This window comes from Tyto alba, unplaced genomic scaffold (assembly GCF_018691265.1).
Source record: "Tyto alba isolate M040663 unplaced genomic scaffold, T.alba_DEE_v4.0 Super-Scaffold_41, whole genome shotgun sequence".
Lineage (NCBI taxonomy): Eukaryota > Metazoa > Chordata > Aves > Strigiformes > Tytonidae > Tyto > Tyto alba.
The window spans coordinates 16,216,872-16,240,842 of record NW_024881317.1 but is presented as its reverse complement, the minus strand read 5'-3'; the positions used below and the strand labels follow the sequence as shown (position 1 = coordinate 16,240,842).

The 23,971-nt window shown below is 34.4% G+C and overlaps 1 protein-coding gene across 1 annotated transcript in view; it reads right to left on the bottom strand.

Annotated features, from left to right (window-relative positions):
- MINDY2 (MINDY lysine 48 deubiquitinase 2) overlaps nt 1–23,971 on the bottom strand; it is a 35,571-nt gene that overhangs the window by 7,262 nt on the left and 4,338 nt on the right. The window contains 8 exon segments of the mRNA XM_042803754.1: nt 926–1,099; nt 2,350–2,523; nt 11,817–11,839; nt 11,842–11,958; nt 12,551–12,653; nt 13,582–13,740; nt 18,003–18,067; nt 19,771–19,828. Of these exon segments, the coding sequence (XP_042659688.1) occupies nt 926–1,099; nt 2,350–2,523; nt 11,817–11,839; nt 11,842–11,958; nt 12,551–12,653; nt 13,582–13,740; nt 18,003–18,067; nt 19,771–19,828 (873 nt within the window).

Below are 23,971 nucleotides of genomic sequence, written 5' to 3'. Positions count from 1 at the left end.
AGAGCTGCAAATGAGCATGCTGTTAAAGTCCTGTTAAGCAGGTTCTTCAGTTCCTTCTACTTTTTGCAGTCAGAAGTAGTGAATCTTTGTCTTGGAAGTAGCTACTGATGATTCTATTAAAACAACAAGCAGTTAAAGTAACAAAACTTTTAATTGTCAAAATTCTTATTTCATGCTTAACAAGCACACCAGTTACTGGTTCTGAATTGCTTCAGGCCATCAAAGATTCAACCCTCATACAGATTATTTTTTACATATTTGTAAATAAAAGCATTTTAAAAGTCTTCAGCAGTTAAGATCTCCCTGAATCCAGAACACCAACTTAAATATTGCCTCTAGCACACAAGATTTAGTTATATGGCTATTTTGTATATACATGTGCATGAATCACATTTTCTAAGCATTCTCAATGCAACTGCCTGTGGGGATGAGACAAAAAACTGTACTGGGAGAAACTTAATTTCCTATTTTGAAACAGAACCGAATAGATTCACATGATATGACAAACACCTGAAAACGTAAAGCAACAAACTTCTGCAAGACAAAGACAAAATTTTGACTACTGTCAAAAAGCTCTTATTTGAATGCTGTTTTGCAAGTAACAAAATATTAGCTAATACAATCTTTGTAACCTTATATATTAACTCATTCCATCACTCCAACTTAAATCATATGAGTGAAATCCTAATTTAGAGGGTTAGGCCTGCTTTAAAGTATTTAAGTGGCAGCACCTGCTGTATCAGCATGCATGCTCCAACAATTATAGCGTATTTCTTAAAATTCCTACATTCATCTCATCACTTGCTGTGTAGAATGTAAATAGCAGTCTTAGTCTGAAACATTTACAAACACAGATGTATCTGTCTAACAATTAAGCTAATACTCCCAAAGCTAATGATCCTATTCCATAATAATTCTTTCTTACCTGGACCTGAGCAGCTGCTTGTTCTTGTTCCTGATAGAACTGAGAAGCTCTCCTGTCCTCCTCTTCTTGGAGCTTCTTTGCTAGCTCTAGATCGCTGATTCCTTCTGGAATCTGTTCCCAGTTAATATCTTGATTTTGCTGCTCTTGTTGTAGAGACAATGCCATCAAATAATCCTAAACAGTAAATTTGTTTATTATTGCTCTTTCACATAGAAAAGAGTCAGGTCATATCAAGTGATTTTTTTTCATCACGTGTAGCTATACAGTACCATCACTTCTCTTCCAGCCTCATTTTCAAACACATTTACCTTATGGAAAACCGGAATTTATTTCAGAACCTTTTCATAACCTGACCTGCAGAAAGGCTGGAAACAGCTACTTTACATTTCTCCTTTCACAGTGCCTATGTCACAGCATACAAAACACAGAAGCTGCTTAAAAAGAAATTGCTTTCAGGTTTAAACTCCATTACCTGGACAGCAGCAAAAGACAGTGTCAGCTCATACCAATTCTAGGTAAAAGTAATGATTTTGAAGCTGTCTCTTGTATTTTGCTATTTCTAATTAACACTCTGATTATACTTGATAGAGTATCTATCCCCACTCCACTGAACCAGTGTTGAGAGTATATCAACAAGGAACGCTAACTCCTAAACAGATGAGAAAAAAAAATCAAAAGGTAGCTTTGGATATATCCAGACAGCAGCTCAAGATATTATTAGCCCTGTTATCTCTGTCATGTTCTTGATTCTACAGAAAGATACAGTGCTTGAATTTATTAAAAACCATCTGCTTATTCATTTTTTTTCCTGGTACTTAAAAAACATTAATGGTGATTATTATAAACTTCTTTTGCTTGTTCAGAATGTTAAGATTTCCAGGGAGCTTGGTCTTGCTATGTGCTTATGCATTAACCACTACAAGTAACTCCTGTCTCAAACATGATTTCTGCAAACTATTATATACAGTTAAGAATAACAAATAACCACCATCACACACAATCTGATATGGTTTTTGTGCTACATTCAGCAAAGTGGGCATCAGAAGGCAAAGTTCAGTTATGACAATATTAATGAGCTGAAATGAATTTGTTCCAGGGGATGAAGTTTCACAGTGCTGTTTCTGCTTCCATATACAAGGCAGATGTGACATTTCACCTAAATAAGTTCTTTGCAGAAGTGGATTCTAAGAGATTAAAATAGGATTTTCCAAACTGTTCACTCTCTTGAAGTCACACTAATCCTTCAAAGTAGCACTTTCGAGAACCCCAACCTAAGAATTTTTGTATATATGCATCTGATATATGCATGAGTACATATGCATACACATCTCTAAGTATACATATATAGGAATAAAAACAAGTACTAATTGTTATATATAGTCACAAACAAACAGGAAAGCAATAGAAATGCAGAAATCCAGTACTTGATCTATTTGATCCTGCTGCCCTCTATAGACAGTTTCAGGGTCTGATGGAGGCCGTAGGTGGAATTCAGAATCACAGAAATTTCCATCACCATCTACATTGTGTAAGCTTTCCCAGACAACTTTCTCTTCTGTAAGAAAGCCTTGGTCTGTCACGAGCAGGTAAAGCTGACCCTATGCAGAAGAATAAGGAAAACCTGTAAAACTAAAAATCATTTTTTACAATCTGATATGATTAGCAGAAATTATCAGCTAAGACAACTGTTGCATTCCAGTAAAACATTCTTTTAGATTTTTAAACAAGTTTAAAATTTAAATGAATCAGTATACTGCATTAAAACATCAGATAACAGTATTAATTGCTAAATTAAGAGCCACATCTAATTTCTGTATTCCATCTTGTAATTTTTCATTATTAATGAAAATTCATATCAACTAAAAATTAATATAAAACATGAATATATACCTTAATAACTCCTTGGAAACACAGCTAAGTAGTATACCTCAAGACTGGCAATGTAAATTTTAAATCCCAGGACAAATCACATGAAATTCCAAAGGCAAGACCTGGAAACAAAGGTGATCTTTCCAAATAATCCAAGAGGCATTACCTCAAAACGACCACATCTCAGACTTCATGTTTCGTAATGAGTTTTGACAGAACATGAGGTTTATTTCAATTGAAAAAAAAAAATTTAATATTCTTGCTATCACCTGTCACCAATAACTACTTTTGCTGGATTTTAGCCTTTTTACAGTTCCATATGGTCAAATTTCTCAATTTAAAACTCTGAAATTATAAAATGGGCTGGTCTGGGAGTGAAAGAAACAATACCAACAAGTCCAGAAGCCAAGATACAGGAAGAATGAAATGCAAGCTTAGGTTGAAGGAATGGGAGAGGAGCTGAAATCAAAGGGAAATTACAAAAGCAGGCCTCCAATGAAAGGAGATGGCGCTGCATGTTTCAGGGACAGCAAAGCAGCACAGAAATCCATGTTTAAATTTCAATTTAAATTAGATTTTAATCTTATGCTACCATTTTTATAGTGTTTCTTGAATTACACTCCAAAGCAAGAACACTATTAATGACCATACAGCACATTAAGACTGAAACTTCCATTAGTATTGCTGAATGTACCAGATCAAGATACTCAATAAAAAACTTGTTGCCATGTTTAAACTGTAAAAATCAAAGCAGTTTATTGTGACATCCACAAAAATTTGCTATTTGTATTACAGCAGCACACAAAGGGTTCTCTTTAGATGGATGAGAACACAAGAGGCAGTTTCTGTTCAGATGATCTCATAGGCTGGACAGGCAAAAAATTAAAATATTGCCCCTGTTCAGCAAGAACAAAACTATCTCACCGATTCCTCTCAAGTCATTAAAATGACTATCTATAAGAGATGCTGAAATTCAAAATCAGGTATTTCAATCCTACTAAGTCTACAGCCATCCCTTCTGCAGCTGGTAGATCATACAACATAGCAAAAATATTATTTGAAGATTCACATGCAGCAATTGTTCTAGTATTACTTAATAGCATAAGACACGCTCATACAAAAGGCCAAACAGAACAGTTCAAACACCCACAAAGGATACTACTGTATGTTCAAGTTTTGGAATAGCAGTTACCCCAGCAGAGGTGGGCTTACAGACATAAATACAATTGTCAGTAACAAGTCTGATCACATAATGTGATCTAAGGAATCATCTTTCTTTCAGAAACCTGCCTAAAAACTGAAAGCTACTTCTGATGATTAAAAATCACCCAAAGGAAAAAAATCTCACAACATTTCCAATTTATACAGAATACACATTTCACAGCATCATATATATAAGAAGTCTTTAAAAACATGCCGAAATTTTTTTTTTTTATTCACACAATCTTTAAGGTAAGTGGTTTTGAACCTTTTAAATTTTATTTCAACCAGCAGATTGAGTCAAACAAAACCTAAAAAGAAAAACGTGGGGGATCGAGTTCTCCTCTATTATGCCATGCATTCTGAATTACTTTAAACAGTTCATAAACAGTGTAGCTTAATAATAATACTGAAATAGAAAAATGTGAATGCTTTCAAAATCTCCCACCTATTGTAAACTGAACTTTTCACACACAATATTAAAGTATACCATTACCTTCATGGGATTAAAACCTAGTCTCTGTCATTCAAAAATATTTTAAAGCTAACACTTGTTGGAAATAGAGAATTGCTTCAATCTTAAATAAAATTCATATTCTTTCTTTCTTTTTGTAAGACTGTCTCAGTTGAACTTTACCTGAACTCTGATTTTAAAAATGCCATCTTAAATAAAAAAAAGTGAAACGCAATAAGCTGCATTACATACCACAATATTACCTAAACAATACCATTCCAATTCCAATACCAATCGCATACTTTAAAAACATGCTGCCTCACTTGAACAAAATCTAGCAAACCAAACACAAGCTCCCTAGCACTCATGAAGGGACAAAGTTCCTTTTCACTTTATTGGAATTAAAGAAAAATGGGAAAGCACAGATCAGAGATCCATTTTTCCCTATTTGTTTTTTATCAAGTGCTCCGATTGCTATTTCATACTTGTACAATCCAATAGAATTTCTCAAAAAAAATAAAACAAAAAACAGATTCCCAAGGACCCTCACAGTATTGCTAATATTCATGTAACTTTGATAATAATTGGACAACTTTCGGTTTCATATACAAAGTAAGAAGAGTTGTGTCGTTTTGTATTAGGTGTAATGCAGCTACTCACCTCTACAGATATCAGTCGTCCTAGAACTTCAATGGTTTTGTTCCTTCTATGTGCAACAAGCAAACAGATGCCATACCTATGGACTGTTTTTACAGGTACTGTTTTAATGCCATGCATTTTCTCATCCTAAATGCTCACAGGTCAACTTCGCTGGCACAACCAAATTCCACCAAGGGGATTTTGAGATATGAGAAAGTCTTTTTATGGTATCACCTTTACACTGCCTCTAAATCTGACATGCCTGGTGTTAGGAACCAGCCACCATTCTCCAGCCCTTCCCAGATCATGAGATCAGTCTAGCTTGTAGCCCACCAAAGTTTCTGCACTTCAGCTCCACTCAGTGCAACACACAAGGAGGAAAAGGGCAAGAGGGCACACAGTGACAGAATCAGTAAGAATTATTAAGAGTAGAAACATTTATTTATACTGAACTAAAAAAATTAGGAAGGAGGCTTTAAAAAAAAAAGGGTAAAAACCAGAATGTGTTCTCTCCTTTATAGATCATGGTCCTCATTCTGCATTTGCTTTCTAGTCAGGGTTAAAGCTGAAGCTAAAGCTAAAACAGGATGATCAGCACACTAAGGTCATGCAATTAAGCTAACTAATGTAGATAAATATGCTTTTCAAGGACACCTTGCCAAGAACAGTATCATACTTCACAATATCAATGTGTTTCTACCTTCATCAAATCTTAACTGGCCATTTCTAAAGCATTACCAGCATATCTTCTAGGTTTATTTTTAAATGTGGGGTTTTTTTAATAATACAGTCTCATGCGTTAACACTGCTCCCAAGAATACCAGCACATAATATACAGTAATAGTATATACTAATAACTGTTGTCAAGAAGGAATAAAGCAATAAAAGAAAGTCTCAAGTGCATAACGTAAGGTAAATTGTGCCTACAATAAAGTTATGAGTAATTACTTATCCTAAGAGTCAGTATCTAGATATTTTAGACCAATGCCCAGATTTTATAGTTTCATATATAAAAACTGTAAATAAAGCTAAGGATAAAAGATTATTCTCCTGAAGAATGATCTCTTAGTTTTCTCATTTGCACAAAATCACCTCTCTGAAATGCAGACAGATATAGGCTGCTGGTGATCCTACTGGTTAGAAGACCTCCTTTTCTGGGTTAATTTCACGACCAGATGAAGCAATTAAAATTAATGCTTTGCAGCTACTTGTTCTGATGCCAATTACCAAGTTTCCAGCAGTTTAGAAAACTCAAAAGGAAAACCTAACACTTGTCCAATAGCTTCATACAGCAAAGACAAACATTTTAAGCCTTATCCTTTACAGTCTATGTAAATGTTCTCTTGGACTTCTGGATCAGACCCCTTGGTATTTACAGAGGTGGTTTATGTTGACATAAATGAGTGCCATTATTTTGAGATTAGTCTAATCTATCTGAATGGTTTAACTTAGAGAAAATTAAGACTTTTTTAAAGTATACACCATTTGATTCAATAGAGTAACCCTCAGAATAAAAACTGTACACTTACCAAGAAATTGAAAAATATTTTAACATGTTTTTAAGAAGTTATATACATTGCCTCTACTATGCCAAACTCAGACATCATCTTAAATGACTAAGGAAAAAGTGCAATTATTGCTATGAAATACACTTTGTATTTGAATAAAAGTCTGTGTGGAGTTCTGAAACAGAAACCCAACATTTATAAACTAGAAAACATAATTGAAACACACATACGTAAAAATCCAAACAAGTAAGTGTCTTGTTACTTTTCAGTAAAGAAATCAGGTTGCATTACAGTCACGTCAGTGGGAAAAACGTTCCAACTGAACTGAGATATTCTTACCAAACTGATCCCCTCTTTACAGTCCTGTTTTTCCTTGATCTAGGGAATTATCATTTGATGTATTTATTATCTGTGTAATGAAAAGCAAAGGCAAAAAAAAAAAAAAATCACATCTTTAACTGCTGAAAATTATTACTGTATAATCACACGAGCCAAGACTATTCCTATGCAAATAAAGGCATAGCAGGTAGAGTAAGTGACTACTTGGGCAAACGGACAAATAGTGAAAGAGATTAAGAATCTGATAACTGAACTGCCATTATTAACTAACACTCACCATACTTCAAGAGATGACTAATATATTACAGAGTTGCCAGACTTGCTTTTCTTTTATATGCAGTAATTCTTAAAAATAGGTTACATAATTTTTCCATAAACATAAACGTGATGCTAATACTTGAATTTTTTTCAAATCAGAAATGACAACACATTGTATTTTGCAAGTTTTATTAAATTTTCGGAAGATAAATACTAAAATATGACTTATTCAATACTATATTAATTAATATAAACTGATAATTGAACTGATGGTCTATTCTGAAATGCAATCTATGAATCTTCACAATTACACTGTGGTATCAACTCAACAGCTTTAATAAAAACACTGAAGTCTTCAGAGGAAGATTACTTCAAAACATTTCATAGTAATTTCTGAAAAAACTCACTCTCCACCATTCTTCTACTATTGTTACTTTATTTGTCAACTTCCACGATTTTAAAGCGAATGCTGTATCTAAAACAGAAGAATTATTATTGAATGAACCCTTTCCATTTAACTCTTATTCCCAGAGTTGGGAATTCAGAAGATACATAAAAATGGCACAACAGCTACCTGCCTGAAGATTAGTCTTTTAGAAGTGTCCATATACTAAAATGAACTACTTCAAAACAGTAACAAATATTTTCAAATACAGTGAAGTGAACTACAACCAGTTTTCCCCCTTTTGCTTTTTCTCTTGTTCACAAGTCAAATACTCTTTTTAAAATAATAAATATTTTAAAAAGTGTTCTAATACAATTTCTCACCTATTATTGTCCAGCCCAAAGCATTATCTTCATCCCCATATCTAGTGTAGAAATGCCTTTAGATGCATGCTAGCAGAGACTGTTAATAAACTTTTGCCTACAGTATATAGCAGCACTGATACCTCCCTCATCTATACCAGATATTAACGTTCCTGTATGTTCATAAGCATTCTATTTCTGATCTTGCAAGAAGCACTGAAGAGTAAAAAAACCCAAATACCTATTATTGTTAATTAAAAAATAATATTAAAAACAAAGCCACATTTGTGAGGAGTCACTCCAGTTCCCTTCCTTACAAATTCCTTTACTATTCATGCGAAAAAATTTTAAAATATCTTGGAGTCCTAGAGACAGTGCACACAAAGCATGAGTATATTAACCAGCCTAACAATCGTACTAGCTGGGCACTAGTATGCCAAAAGTTTCCAAGGAGTTCTTGCCACTATGCAACATTTTGTAACAGCTGCCAATGAAAAAATTTTCAAAGCAAAGACACAAGAATTCAGAATACTACGCTGTTTATTCACACTTTCACGTAACTCTCATTTCAGTAAAACAGACCTCTAAAATAAGCAATCCAAAAATTAAGGTCAAGATCCTTTGATCTGACAGTGGAAAGCCACTCTAAACTCACTATAATTTGGTAAAGTGTTGTCAGTGTTAGTAAATCTTCTATTTTTAAGTTGATACTATGTATCAAATAATAAATACAGCAAGCTCTTTGTAATAAAGACTTAAAAACAGGAAGGTCAAATTATAGGCACAAGGGATGTTACTGGTCTCCACCTCTCCCATTTCTGATCTAAAATTTCCACAGGATTATCCCTAATTAAGGAATGATAGGCAAGTGCATATATAATGTATTTTAAAACAGAAAATATCTATTAGATCTAAAACAAATTCACCAGACGGGATGTGGAAAGAATTCTAATATAATTTTTAAAAATAGATCTGTTCAACCAAGCACCACAAATATTACAAATGGCTCAGTCACAATAATATGGTGATTATTATGTGGCATCAATACAGAGCAGAATTAAGGCAATTTGGATGTGTCTGTTTTATTAGAAAAACTAAGATGCTGAACTTTAAACTGTCTCCAATTTATGAATTTTGCTCTTTCCATTATTTCAGTATCACCAAGTATTTATTTTTTCTTAAATTACTCGCACCTGCTCAATTCTAAAGCCAATTCTAGAGAAGCATGTAAGAGAACTTGTAACAGGTTTCTGCATTTCCTTCGAAAAAGCTTAGCAATCTGACGTTTTTTTTTCCTTCAGATCAACCTACATTCTACTTTCTTTGAAATACAACATACTGAAATCCAAGTCCTTGCACTAAAATATCAGTCTTAAAACACTCCACTGAACTTAAGAAATATCCCCAGTATACAAATCCCTATCAACTGTACATGAAAGCTTCCTATAGAAGTTTAACTATTAGCTTCATTAGAATAAACAGCCTAACATACCTAAGGGATTTTAATTATAAATTCTTGTTAATGATTCAAAGTGTACACATTTCTAAAAATACACAAGTTTTATTATTCATATATAACTTATATGTATAACTCCCTTTCATTTAACTTCAAACCAATATATGGAAACATACAAACAAAACAGGTATAGAGGGGGAAGAGGGAAGGGCAATGTTACAGAAAGACAACTGCATAGTTCTTGCCCTAAAAGTTCTACACCTTCACTTTCTCTGGCATATGCTGTGTCTTCAATTTTCCTAACTGATGTACTTTCCTGACTACTGCTCAAACTGTGAAGTAAAGGAAACTCCATTAAAAATCTACTGAGCTAGCATTAAACCTAGTAAAAGGTAAGAGCGAAAGATTTCTGGATAGCTAATCTTGGCTAAAAGCCAATTTCCATTTCAGAAGTGTAAGACTTCTCAAAAAGGACAAGATTAAAACCACAGTGACTTAGAAGCAGTAAAGCTTAAACACAATACTAACAAATGCTACTACTTTTCAAATATTTCAACTCAGTATTTCTTAGGACTTGGATTTAGTTCTTACAGTTGAAGTTCAGACACAGATCTTTTTACTCACTGCCATAATCTGTTCTTTATATTTAACTTATTGAAGTGTTGCATTTTACGTCTTTTTTTTTTTTAAGGAAAAAGGATCTCAAGTGAGAAGTGTATGTTTACAAGTATGAAGTTCATAAAGCACTGACAAACACACACCAAGTTTTGACCTTTAATCTAAATACTGGGCTGCAGAAGCTGACAATCAATCTACATTCTACAAACAAAATTCTGTATTTATAATTCACAAGGTCAAAATGATACCCATTGACTATATTTAATACAAAAAATATTTCTTAAAGTTTTAATAATAGCACAAAAATTAATTATTTCCAGGAGGATTTGAACATTTCATCTGGAATATCTTTTAAACTAAGTAAAAAAGGCTTCCTGCTCCTCTAGGTACCATTTGTACTCAGAAAATGCATTTGCACTTCTACTTAGTATATTATTTCCAAAACCAAGTTGTTTTCAGGTTGTTTCTCCCCCCCCCCATAATGAAAGCAACCATAAAATAATGTACAGGCTTACATGATAAACTACTACCAACTACTGCAAGAGCTAAATGGAGGGAAGCAAAACTTTACCTCTTATAACTGTGACATGAATGAGCTTCATCTGGAAATGTAACAATTATAATTCTGACCATAAACAGATACACTCCATAGCCTTTTTTTTTTTTTTTAAAACGGAGGAAGAGAGAATAAAGATCCTTTTCTTTTACCTGTCCTACTGCTTTAAGAGAATATCACTGTACATAGATTTAAAACAAACCTTACACGTGCTCTAATCTATTAAAAAAACAAATGTGTTACCTGTTTGTAGAGTTAATCATTATTTATCAGAACTGTTTAGAGCTTCAGCTCAGCTTATGAGTAGTCATTCAAAATGCCAAAGATATGCATTGACAGTCAAGATTAACAGACAGACAGGAGAAAAAAGGACTAGCACTGCCAAATGGAAAAGTTAGTATCATTCACATGAGGTATATGACGTTACTATGCAACAGATGACAAAAAAAGTGGTTCTTAACGGTTCTGTAGGTTACATGCCCCTCTTCATTTATTACAATTATTCATAAACACAAGTGTACCTGAAAAGAACATCTTATTTAATAACAGATAATTAAAATATAATTTCAAGAGTTCTATACGAAGGTAAAACCTCATACGTATGTTTGAGAGAAATGTCTAACTCTAAGGATGATTTTACATTGAAAGTCAATGAAAAGTTTACCTCAAAACATTCACATTTATCACTGAAGAGATGGGAATGATTAAATCTTGAGACAGTTTGACCATGCCCCTTTCTACCCAAGTCAGATACATAGAAATATACTATCATCTTAGTTGTGTTAGAACGAAGATTCTCCATAAATGATTGTAAACTTGCCAAGCCAGATTCTCCATTCCACAGAGTCCTAGAAGCATTAACCAAGTTGTCACTTGCTTTTTGTATCCTGAAGTACTCCTTTTACAATTCTCATCACTTTGGTTCCCCAGTTTCAGATTCAAAAAAAACAATCTCTTTCCTAAAAAAGGGAACCAATATTGCAGCTCATCTCAACTTCTCTGGTATTTTGAACATCATCAGGGAGCTACTCATCATCTTGCTCTCGGAAACAAGAAGTTAAATGAATTCATTAACCTTATCATGTCCATTCACAAACTGCAAGTATATTTAAGCCATGTAAGAAATGTATGTCATTATACATAACCACATAGAGTTAACACAGGGATCAAACGGAACATAAAGGGAAGAGCTACAAGAAGATTTAAAATGCAAATCACAACAATAAAGACAAAAATGTTGAATATACCTTGTATTTGGTCATGGTGCTAAATGGTTGTTCCTGAAGAACACACAAAGCTCTCCCTCCTGGACAGCTGAAGTCAACTCACACAGTCCATGGTATGTCAACTGTGTAGCTGTGTTATTTAGAAATTGCTCAGCTACAAATCCTACAAAAGGAATACATACTGTTATGTGTATCTATTACATACCTTCTAGTATAGAAAAATACTGCCATTGTAACCAGGTTTTATAATTCCTCCCTACTAAGATGTCCCCATATTGCCACAAATCTAAGGGAACACATTCAGAGAGGGGAAAACAAGCTGAGAGTTATAAAACCTCAGCATTGTAGATAACCCTTTCATGTTCAAAAATGCTGTATCTGCTCCTAATATTACTGATTTTTTCCTTGTCATCATGTAGTATATAATTCATATTCTAATTACTGGAGATAATCTATAGCCAAGCTGAAATCTCAATGCCACCCATAATACTTTTTCATAAAAGGAAGTTCTCTCCAGCTTTTTAAAAAGTATATTTAATAGATAAAGAAAATGGGTTTTATCCTTGGTTTGCAAACTATATCAGAGAAGTTTACAGGACAAGCATGGTGCTGTCTGCCTGCCTAGGCAAAGAAGTTCAGCAGACAGCATGCAGCTCTTCACACTTCTGCCTCTTCATAAAGGCCCACATACAAAACATGTAACCAATACCTGATAAGGTAGATACTTTGATAAAGCATAGAAAAAAGTTACCCACCTTCACTAACCAGTTCACTGTTGTCTGACTGCTTACAAGAAATTATCTTCTCCACTAACTGATTGTAACTGCAGTTCCCAACCGCTTTTACTATGTCAGCAACCTGGAGCAGGAAGGAACAGCATACAAAACAGAGAACTTACCTTTGTGAAGAACAGAACACAACTGTAAGCTTATGACAATTATTCATAAGAAAATAAGAGTTTCAATAGAAAGGACATTATCCTCCTAAAAATACTAGTCCAAAAAGTTTTAGCCCAGACTTTTATATATTTTCCTTTCTCAGATCCCATTTTAAATCCTTAGGTTAATGCTTAACATCAAAAGCTGTTGCTGAAGTGGATGGAGGAGAAAATGGGGCATCAGTTGGCTCAGTTGGGCAGAGGGAAAGTCCAAGGGAATAAAAGAATAGCAACTTACGTGAACAAGGCAAGAAAAGGAAAAAAAATAAATCAGAGGCAGATTTTTCTAGTCAAACTCAACAGCTTCCCTCTAAGTAATCAGTACCAGTTTGCTGTTTATTAAATAATGATTAAAAAATAAATTATGTTTGTTAAAGATGCAGTTCTCTCTAACCAGTTCTAACATCTTCAGTTCTCAAAAGCAGTGACTAGTAAACCACAATTACAGAAGGGAGGAAAGAAAGTAGCCTTACATTCTTATGTTCCTTCCAGATGTTCTCTAACAAGCTTTCAAAAACAATGACTGGGACACCATATCTGGCAACTTCCTACCTCCCTCAGAACAACAATTCTCATTTACACAGTAATTAATTCAACATCAAAGGTTTTGAGAGTTAGCTTTATGATAGACCTAGTCTCTGCAAAGTTACCACATTAAAAATACGTACAGTCTGTATTCACGTCTCTCTGAAGAAAATACAATTTTTCTGACTAGATTTAAACATCCATTACCATAATCATTATTATTGATTCCAGTTAAAATTCTGAAACATCTCCCAATCCCCCCCATCCTTCCATAAAATTCAGAATAACTTATATTCTGTTTGAATTAATGAAAAAAAAAGTTACCTGAGGGTCCACTAACCATCCATGGTACAAGGGGATATCAAGAAGATCAAATACTATGCATTCAGGTGTGTATTCAAATACTCGTACACCTGTGAACTTCACATTGACATCCAGACCCGTCTGTAACTTATGTAGAATCGCCATTGCATCACTCATATTCTGACAGCAGAAAGAAAAAAAAAAAACAGATGACCAAACAGAGCTTTGTAGACTTGGTGGTTATTCTTGTAACCCTTCATCATTTAGTATTCATCAATTCAACATTTCAGAAAAAGAAATTTACAAAAGGGGAAATTAGCTAAACAACTGTTTCAATGCATATTCACCCTCATTGTGCCAGAAGAGATCTGCAAACTAAGAACTCTCCCTCCAATCAGCCGTATCTGACAGTTTCTTCTTCTACACTCATAAATTGCTTTTAGGCACCTCCTATTTCTTTTAGCTCCGTTTCCCATAGCCACAGATGTTTGCAAGAAGAACTGGATTACAAGGGAATCTCTAAGGGCCTCTCTCAAAGTTTATTCTCCCCTTTTAAGTCCTGCTTTATGCATCAGGCTGAAGTACTTGCACCACATAACGAATGAACAAAACAGATCTACACAGATCTACTTCCCAACTCTAATTTGGGAGTTCAGTACTGAAAGTGGTGAACAACAATGCAGACTCTGATTTGCCTTTTTTGTTTTTTTCCATAAAATAAGTTTTGCTATCTTACTCTGGGCATACCTTTAAATGGTCTGTAGATTCTACTGTGGAAACAAGTCATTAGAGTAGCACTTATTATAGTAGTGATCCCAATGGAATCACCAAGTAATGAACATGCAATCACACAAAACAAAGATGAGCTGAAGAAACAGTGCTTTGTGGGACCGTTCTCTTGAAACAACAGACAAATGTTTCCCAACAGGCAGAAAAAAAGAATTTTCCACCAAGTGGGAAAAGTCCACAAAGAGTATCATCAGAAAGTATTTGCAGTATTTGCAAAAGATTCAGGGAAACTCAGGCACTTTTTTGTTTGTTGTCTGTTTTTCTGTTGGTGGGTTGTTTGTTATTTTGTTTGGTTGTTTGTTTTTGTTTGGTTTTTTTTTTTTCTTTTTGCTTAATTTTGCAATATTCCATTGCTTAAGAGGAATTCAAGATTGCAACAACGGGGAAAAAAGCATGACAGAAAATAGAAACACAGATTGGAAAGGAGATGGAGATAGAAAAGATTCACAAACTAAAACCACTGATTATTAGAGGCAGTTGCCTCCGTGTTGTCTTCTTTTAACAAGACAGTTAATGGCAAGAACCACAACTAATGGAATCAATAAGGGAAGACAAATACCTGAGAACAATGATGATCGACTATAAAGGACGAATAATGAGAAAATTATTAAAGAGCCAGGTAGGCTAACAAAGCACAAGTGGGGTACATAGTGATTAATTATCTTATCAAACTAAAAGCAACTTGCTGAAATGCAGGAAAATTACAAATAACTGGATTCATTAAACAGTAACGTAATCAATACATTAACTTGACATTCATTTCTGCAGCACGTTCATGCACACATTAATAGAGCAGAATGCCAACACAAGCCTGTGTATTAGAACAAAAGGCAGACCTTAGTATTTTAAGAAGTCAGTTTAAGAAATCAGTCTATGTGCATCTTGTAACTGGGTATTGTAAAAAAATGTACCGGTTAAGCCATACAACATTCGCTAAGTAAACATGCTAAGTGAAGTAGCTACATCACTTAATACTGCATGATCCAATTCTAAGCACAGATTCGCGTCTGTTGGAAAAATGAATGTTACCTAGAACTTGGAAGAACTTTCAGACATCTCTCAGCATGAAACAGTATTCCAAAACAAAGCTTGTACATAAAAATTGTGTAAGCAAACATATATATGTAAAATAGTCTCACCTACAGATCCTTGCACAACACTTTACACATGTAACACTAAGGCACATAGCAAAAATTTCATGTTCCCCAACCTCAGCATTTTAGCTGAAGGAATTACGCTATTCCTCTTAATGGTACGCAAGTTCAAATGTACTTTTTTTCATAATAAAATGACAATAGAACAATAAGCTTGTTCCTACTCTAATTTCAGTTTAGATGCAACTTCTGAAAACTCCTAAAGTTAGTTTATAAACAGACATCCCTCCTTGTTACTATACAGATTTAAAACTGGAAAGCTCTCAGAAGAGTTTAAGCTTATACAGAAAAGCTTATGAACTACTTGATAAAGCATATCTATAAAACACCATCATGATCGTTATCCAGTATCTGCATTTGAGAGTGGTTGCTATGAATTAGAGTTTTACTGCTTGTAGCCCTTTACTGCACTGTTGTGTAAAGTTTCTATTACCAAGAAGGTAACAGCTCCCACCACTTTACTACATGTTGCTTCATCCTTTTGATAACTTTGCTATGACAAGATTTAGAATTTAGCAAGGTTTGTACATAATTCTCAAGAGCTGACTCAGACTTTATTTTTTTAAAGTTTTTATTGTTATAATAGCAAACCAAGCCATCTTAAGAAGTGCATTTCATTAGTAGGAACCAGATATCAAGTATAAAAACCTATCAGAGGTGTTTATGGAGAAATAATGCTATACTCTTGGCTGAAAGAAGAAAGTCTACAGCATTCAGTACTAGCCACCCACAAATTTAGATCATACATCTACAGAATTAGTCACCTTTATTTTGCAATGCTTACTTTGTAAACAAAGCAGGAATACATCAAACCATCCAGAAAACCGCAGAAGTTTCTCACTACAGTTTGAACAGTGTAATTTCTATTTTCGCACCTTCAAAGTGACAAGCTTCTAAAAAAAATGAATGCAAATAAGCGAGGGTATAAACATACTGAACAGTTGAGTTTGCAAGGGACTTCTGGAAGTCATCTGGTCCAGCCCCCCTTCTCAAACTGGGACAGCGAGAGCCAGCTGCCCATGACCATGCCCAGACAGCTTTTGAATATCTCCAAGGGTGAAGATTCCACAACCTCCCTGGGCAACCCGTTCTTAAGTTTGTGCATTAGAACTTGTGCTCTTTTTTTTTTAATCCAACTTTCATTCAAATTTTTAATTAAATCCCTCAACTATGCTAAAAAAATAATGTGTCAACTGAAATTAATATCTTGTCATGATGTTGAAATTATACTAAAATCAAACATTACAAATCCAGCTGCCCACAAAACTTACTTGAATTTCTTGTGTAAGAAAACATATTGTTTTAGGCAAAGAATATAAACTGCATGACAAGATAAACACAAAATTATGATTAACTCCAAGACTTAGTTCCAATGTTTCTGAAACATAGTAATTTTGTAAGACTCAGTTGCCTAATTAGTTTCTCTTTCCCCTCTCATATAAAATCACTCATGCATCTACAAGTGTATTTACAACGTTCCTAGAACAGAACGTTTCTTTCAAATTGTACAGTTAAATATTTAAGGAAGTTTGTGACATTTATGTAGTAAACCCATATATTTGAGCACAAGAAAGCCACAGAGGTTGTACTTTAACTAGGTATATAGGTTTCATCAGCCTCCTGTAAACTGATTATAGCTATAACCTTCCACAGCACAGAACTGTGTGGAAAAAATATAACTGACTTTTTTATTATAAAAATAATTCTTATAATTTGACACAAGTCACATTTTGGATTAATATTGAAAGAATCATTCTACCTTCATTCTAATTTCAACTTGGTTTGGTTTTCAACACTGAATGAGAGTAAGAAAAGACAACCTAATAATAAATAGAACTAGCTTGAAATCTAACACCTATGATAAGTTCAAGTCACTTTTCCATGAGTAATCAAAAAAACTAGCAGTGACCACAGACAAAGCTTGAAAATTCTGTTCCAATATATGGTACATCAATATTTTTTTAAACTAATAGTATCATCTTTAACATAGACTTCTGTGATGACATAAAAATAGTGGTCAGTGCAAATAATATTGCCTTTCATAATACAGAATCAACCTGGTTTTGTCCATCACTACTTAAGAACAGGGATCTCTTTCTTGCCCAGTTTACATCCTCAGAGAAAGTCTAGCAGGCATCACAGAACAGAGCACACTGAAGGATGCATAACAGAAAACTTCAAAGAGCAACCACCCTGTTATATACTTGTCCGTACTTCTGTGTTATAATTCCTCAATAAAACCAAAATTATTTCATCACACTAATTGCAGGCAAAAAAAAAAATACTTGCTTGTGTTAATATATACTGAGTTTTTCTTCACTAATAGGAAATATTTATAAATAATACTCTACATCAAGCCTAGAAAAAAAAAAGGGAAAAATAACTACAAGCAATGGTTTGTATGCTTCCATGTTTTTAAAAAGTTGATACACCTCGGGTAAGAAAAAAATTTTAGTTCCTTCAGACGTAGGCAATCATATTTTAGGAGCAGCTCCTTACCTGCTCATAATTTAGACGCTGAATTTCAGATATCTCTTTAGGTTTTGCATCAAGAATATAGTCTCCTAAAATAAAAAAAAATAGACATTTACTCCACACTCAAAGCTTCAACATTTCTATGAATGCTTCTGACTGAAGCTGACTGATCATAAAAAACACCACTGAAGTTTTCTATCAAATTAATGAGATCGCATTGGTTTATAACCTGAATTATAATTATGGAGTAAAATACTATTATTAAAAAAATAGTAAGATCACATTAAGAAATAAAATTCAAGTGGCCAATGTTGCTACTAAAGCACCATTTCATAATCTCCTGGAGTATCATACCAGTCTCTTAATTATTCAGAAATTTACCTCTCTCTGTGTCCCAACTTAGAAATCTAAAACAGTCAAATAGTTCATAGTAAGATATGTAACTGCATAACAATTTAAAGTCTTAAAACTTAGCCTGACTGATAGTATGAGTACTTTGGCATACATTTCCATAAACCAATAACTCTGAAAAGCTTGTATTCCATCTGCGTCTACAACACAAAGGTAATTAATCAGTTAAGCAACGCACTGGGGTTCAAGATTTTTAACACTTTTAGTGACTAGTATCCATAAACTGCATTCTCCCACATTTTTTAGATTTTGTTTCAGTGCTTTTCATATTTATTCTCCTGTTTGATTCCTAAAAAATGTTTCTGTCATAGAAAAACATCATTATAGGTTTCCTAGTTTATCATCTGTTAAATCAAGATAGTTCAAAGTGGTTGAAGGAATTTTTTTTTTTTTTTTTAATGCTGTAGAAGAACCATTTGGCAACTGCGAACCCTGTTGACTGAACAGGAACCTAAATAATTTGAGCAAGTAATTTTGCTATTCAATTTAATAAGATAATTCCAGAAGCTAAAATATGCCTTCATGAAAGAATACACACATTTAGCCAACTGTGATTATGCTGTGACTTCTAATAGTATTATGCTATCAATACAATTAGAAGAAATGTTTAGACACAGGCAGCAAGATTTCTTAAGACTTATTTTTTTGAAATTATGTAACTAACTTTTTTCTTCCACTGAAAGATTCAGTGATATGCCTTTGAAAAGAACAAGCTACATCCTTTACAAGCAAAAAGAAGGAAAATATAGTAAGTGGGGTTTTTTCTCCTGCTTAATCAAAAATCAAACCTAGTCTGTTAAACTGAAACATTTTATATTTGTTAGGCTACAAAGGGAAAGAACTGTGGCACATACAGCTTAAGTACTACCGCAACTGCACTGTAAAGACCTGGATCATTCCAGGCTATTGAAGCTACAGACTTGTCATATGGAAACAGCTGCAGTTTTGCTGAACACTGATTCTGGTAACAGAGTAGTACCTGCAAATGAGATCCCAATCACTGTGATGACTAGATTACTTTTTTGTTAACTGGGTCATACTACCAATGATCAGCTACTTCTGACAATTAAATTAAATTAAATACTACATTCTGTCAACTGTAACGAAACAGTTAAGAGACATGAATAAGTTTAAATCTACCAGTGTGTTGGTGAAGTAAGCCATATCAACTGCATCACTAGTCTAAGCACTCAAGAAAGCAGTACAGAAAACTCCTAAAAGCAATTAAGGAAAAGTATGAGTAACTAAATACCATAAGTAGTTTCCCAGAAGCATGCGTTCAAGTAAAGCTGAATAAAATATTAGATAAACAGTTACCCTGTATTACCACTCACTAATAGGTATAATATATAATTGAAAAGCATTTATTGTAATTACTAACCTAAGTATTCCATCAGCTGTTCAGCCGTTATGATTTCCATCATTGGTGGCAGCTTAATCTGTGAAAGTAAAAGTATATTCTCTTTAAAATGACAAAACACTACAATTTAGAAAATATCAGTAAGTTATTTATAGATAGAAGTCTTCTGGTCACATTTGCCACACTAATTTATAAGATCATTAGCACGTTGGGACCAAGAACCTTCCAAGGACCTCTACTAAGTATCTTCTTAATCTTCTCATCCTATCTCTCTTCAACATCTTACCATTGAAAGACCAGAAAGTTTGGTACTTATTTTATTAGGAATTTTAAAATCAATTTTCTGAACACTGATCACTGTTCTCCTTGACACAGACAGAAAGACATGATGTGAAATTGTTAACTCATGCTTAAAATTTAAGAGGCTCCAACTACTTTGCTTGTTGTGGAAATGAAAGAGGAAGGAGACAGCCATGAGACAGAAGAACAATACATATAAAGCCTTTGATGCAGCATCCCAAACTGAAAAATACAGGACAGCAACACAGTACACTGTTCACTTGTGATGGAGAGGGTTTCCTTCCCAATCTGAAAACTAAACTATTTTAATAACCTTACAGAGACAATGAGGTGTGATTGGCCTATCTCACTGTCAATTTTAATCATAGTTGACAAAATGCAAATGTATTAAATATAAGGACTTAGAAGAAGTTTCACTAAATTTGGAAGAATGAAGAAACCCAAGTTAATATGGCTTTTTTATTTGTACACTAGGAAATATGCCTATACTTAGGTCAGAATTGGCCTCACATTGATCAGCCTGTAGATGGTGGCATAGAAAGAAGCTGACAGTACTGGGATCCAGGGCATGAAGGGAATGAGAGTATTAATTGATAGTAAAGCAGGAAATTAGTGAAGCATAAATTCATAAGAAAGAAGGCTTAATTAGTTCTGATTTAAAAAAAAAAAAAACACAACACCTTTAAAATTATATTAATTAAGAAGAAAAATGTGTCATGTATGAATGGGCACATGAATTTTTGAAAACATCTTTTAACTGAGTGACAACTGATTGTAAATTAGAATATTTCTTAACCTCTTCCCAAAACTCCTCTAAGTTTCACTATTACTCTTTGATCCTGGTCATAATATTCATATTGAGTATTCACAGAAATATATTGCGCCATGTAAATAACAGGACTACAGGTTCAGAAAGCTAGATCTTACACTTCCAGTTCTTAATTGGCAGCATTCAAGCCTTAGCAAACATTAGCTGTGCACATCCCCAAGTTGCGTCTGGTTCATCACAGCTCCTAAGGCATATAGATGTAACAGCACAGAACAGGGATACTTACACTAGCTGTACCTGAAATCACTCTGGGAGTACAAGTAGTACAGATGTGCCAGTATAATATGAAGGAAAATCAGCACTGCTTCCTCAACTATTAGCTGGACTACTGTGATGACTCCTTCAGGACAGAAACTAGCTCCTTTTATTATTTAAAACCATTCATATTAGCTCAGCCAGCATTGCTTGGGAGTTTCTGCTCTGGACCACATTTGGGAATCCAGAAGTACGCCTACACTAAAAATGGCAGCTGTAAAGCACAAACACATGGGTTATCTATATTTGAGCCCTACATACTCATGGCATAAACGTATTAATGTTTCAGACTTTATGGACTGAAGGAGGCATTATTTGTATCATTGGTTAACAACCTGAATTTTCTCTCACAACTAATGCTAAGCAATTTTTTGTTTTTTTTCAAACTGCAGAACCAAAGCAAAGGAGTTTTACACATATCTATGGAATCACTCATAGTTGAATATTTTAATGAGCTAAATCTCAAAATTAACTGCTTAATTACATGCTAAACAAAGCTAATGGATTACTTCACAGCATAATTCTAGGGCTGGCATGCTTTGTGGGACTCTGATCACACCTTTAAAGTGGACTAATGGAGTTCCAACACAGATGCAACTACTTCTAAACAGAGCTGACTTAAGGATATAGAGAGAATATGACACCTCCTAACTCATCAGAGCTTCATTGCAAGCACATAAGCTACAGGAAACAGGAAAGATAAACACCTTAAAACTTAAGGGAGAGAGAAAAATCATACAGAACCACACTCATTCTCCACATAAATAGACAGAAGAAAACAATGTAAGCAACACTAGTGAAAGCTGTTGTTGTCCATAACAATTTATTATTTTGAGGGACAAGTTTTCTCAACAGGTTTCAATGCTTAGTTGCTAGATTCTACTTAAGTTTTAAATTTTAGGATGAACACGTTTCCTCAACTCCCCACCCATTTCCTGTACCCCTCTACTGCAGTTTCCTGGTCTTTTGCCCTGATCTCTCTTCCTAACTCTAGCTACTCTTAACTTCCCACATTCAGGAGTGAGAAACTAAATCTTTCTCACCCAATTATAATGAGAAGTACATTTGAGCCACCCTTGTAATTAAATACAAGATTGGTAAACAAATTTTCTGAATATATTGAACAGTTTGTCTAGTACAACTTACACAGTTTTGACACGTTAGATGACAGGCTGGAAAACTACATAAGACTAATTTCAAATATTTTCTACTGTATTCTCCCATTCTTCAGGAGGACTTAAAAAAACAGTTAAGTTATATAGTCCTGCACAGAAGTTAACACTTCCGAAAATACTATGCATATAAAAAGGGACCATGAAAATTTCTAATTATTTATTATTTATAGTCTCAGAATGTGTTTGTCTAAAATATGCAACTCCCCTGAATTCAGTGTTCCAGAAGAGACAAAGGTAGCTTCAAGCTGCCTTGACAAAAAAAAAAAAAAAAACAACAATTAATACTCTCTGCAAATGCATACCTCTTGCCTTTCAGGAACAGCTTCATAAACTTATCACATGATAGCCTGATAGTACATGCTGCCACCCAATAATAGCTCCCGCTCAACCAGGTTTCCTTCAGTCCCTCCAAGCAGGCTTCCTGTTCTGGAAAACGCACAGCTACAGGCCTCATTCCTAAACTCAACTCATCCCACAGATGCAGGGAGGAAGGCTGCCAAGGCCTCTGCTGAGCATTCATCAGAAGCTCACCAGCAACTCACCTTTGGAGACTGAGCAAGTTCATCTGAGCAATCTGTGCAAATTCTGGCCATAAGGAGGTTTAGCTCAGCAACAGGAAAAAGCAGATCACATGTAAAGGGCCAGTGCCAGACCTCAGACCAGGCACTACCACTGCAGACTCTGACAAATCTAGTCGGTATCAGCAGGAGCATATTGTACTCTGCTCCTCTGAAAAAAGTCCATTTTTATGAGAACCTAAAACTAAAAAAACCCTAGAAATATATTACCTCTTCTCTGCACCTCAGTTTGGATACATCTAAGCATAAACGGTTATATAGCATTTACACAATTGTTAAAGTCACCTAAATAGGTAATTCATACAGTTCTATAAGTTATGAAAATTTTAGTAGAACTAGGCATGTAGAGAACACAGATCCCAAAACCTTCCATTCATTGAGAGGACTGTGATAGAAAAAAACTGTTAAAGACACTGTCAAATACACTACTGGGATTATTCTCCTACACAAAAAGCTGTGAGGACAAGATATTCCATATGCACTCACTTCTCTAGGCAATATTATTTACATTTCATTTTCCCTTAGGCTTATTTTATGTTCCAAAACAATGTGTTTCTCTGATCCCTGGACATTTCAGATACATAATTTCTGTGCAGTGCATTAAGGTTCACAGAGTTCTTCGGCTACATGACATCACATCATACCTAAGAAACACAGTTCAGAATTATGTTATGGCACCATTATTAAGCTTTCAGCATCTAATGATTGCCATGGAGTACATACCGAGAATGGCTACGCCCCACCCCCCAAAAATTACAGTTTAATGCCAGAAGTTACTAGAAAGTGGTGCACCTCACAAAGATTACAAAAAGTACATAGAGAAGCAAGCTTTACATAGCTAAGCTTAAATACACAGTGAGCCACAAGTCTGAGGAAAAACTGAGTGGTCTTCAGATTTAAATAGTCTGAAAGACAGCATCCTATGCCACTCTACATGAGAAGAGACAACCCATGCTTGCACATACACTTTTAAATGTTTGTTTCAACACTCTATTTCTGCTTTCATTTCCATCACAGAAGTCTAAACAGTTACCACACTGTTTTGCACAATAGGTACTTTTTCAAGTTGGTATCATAATGCTTTT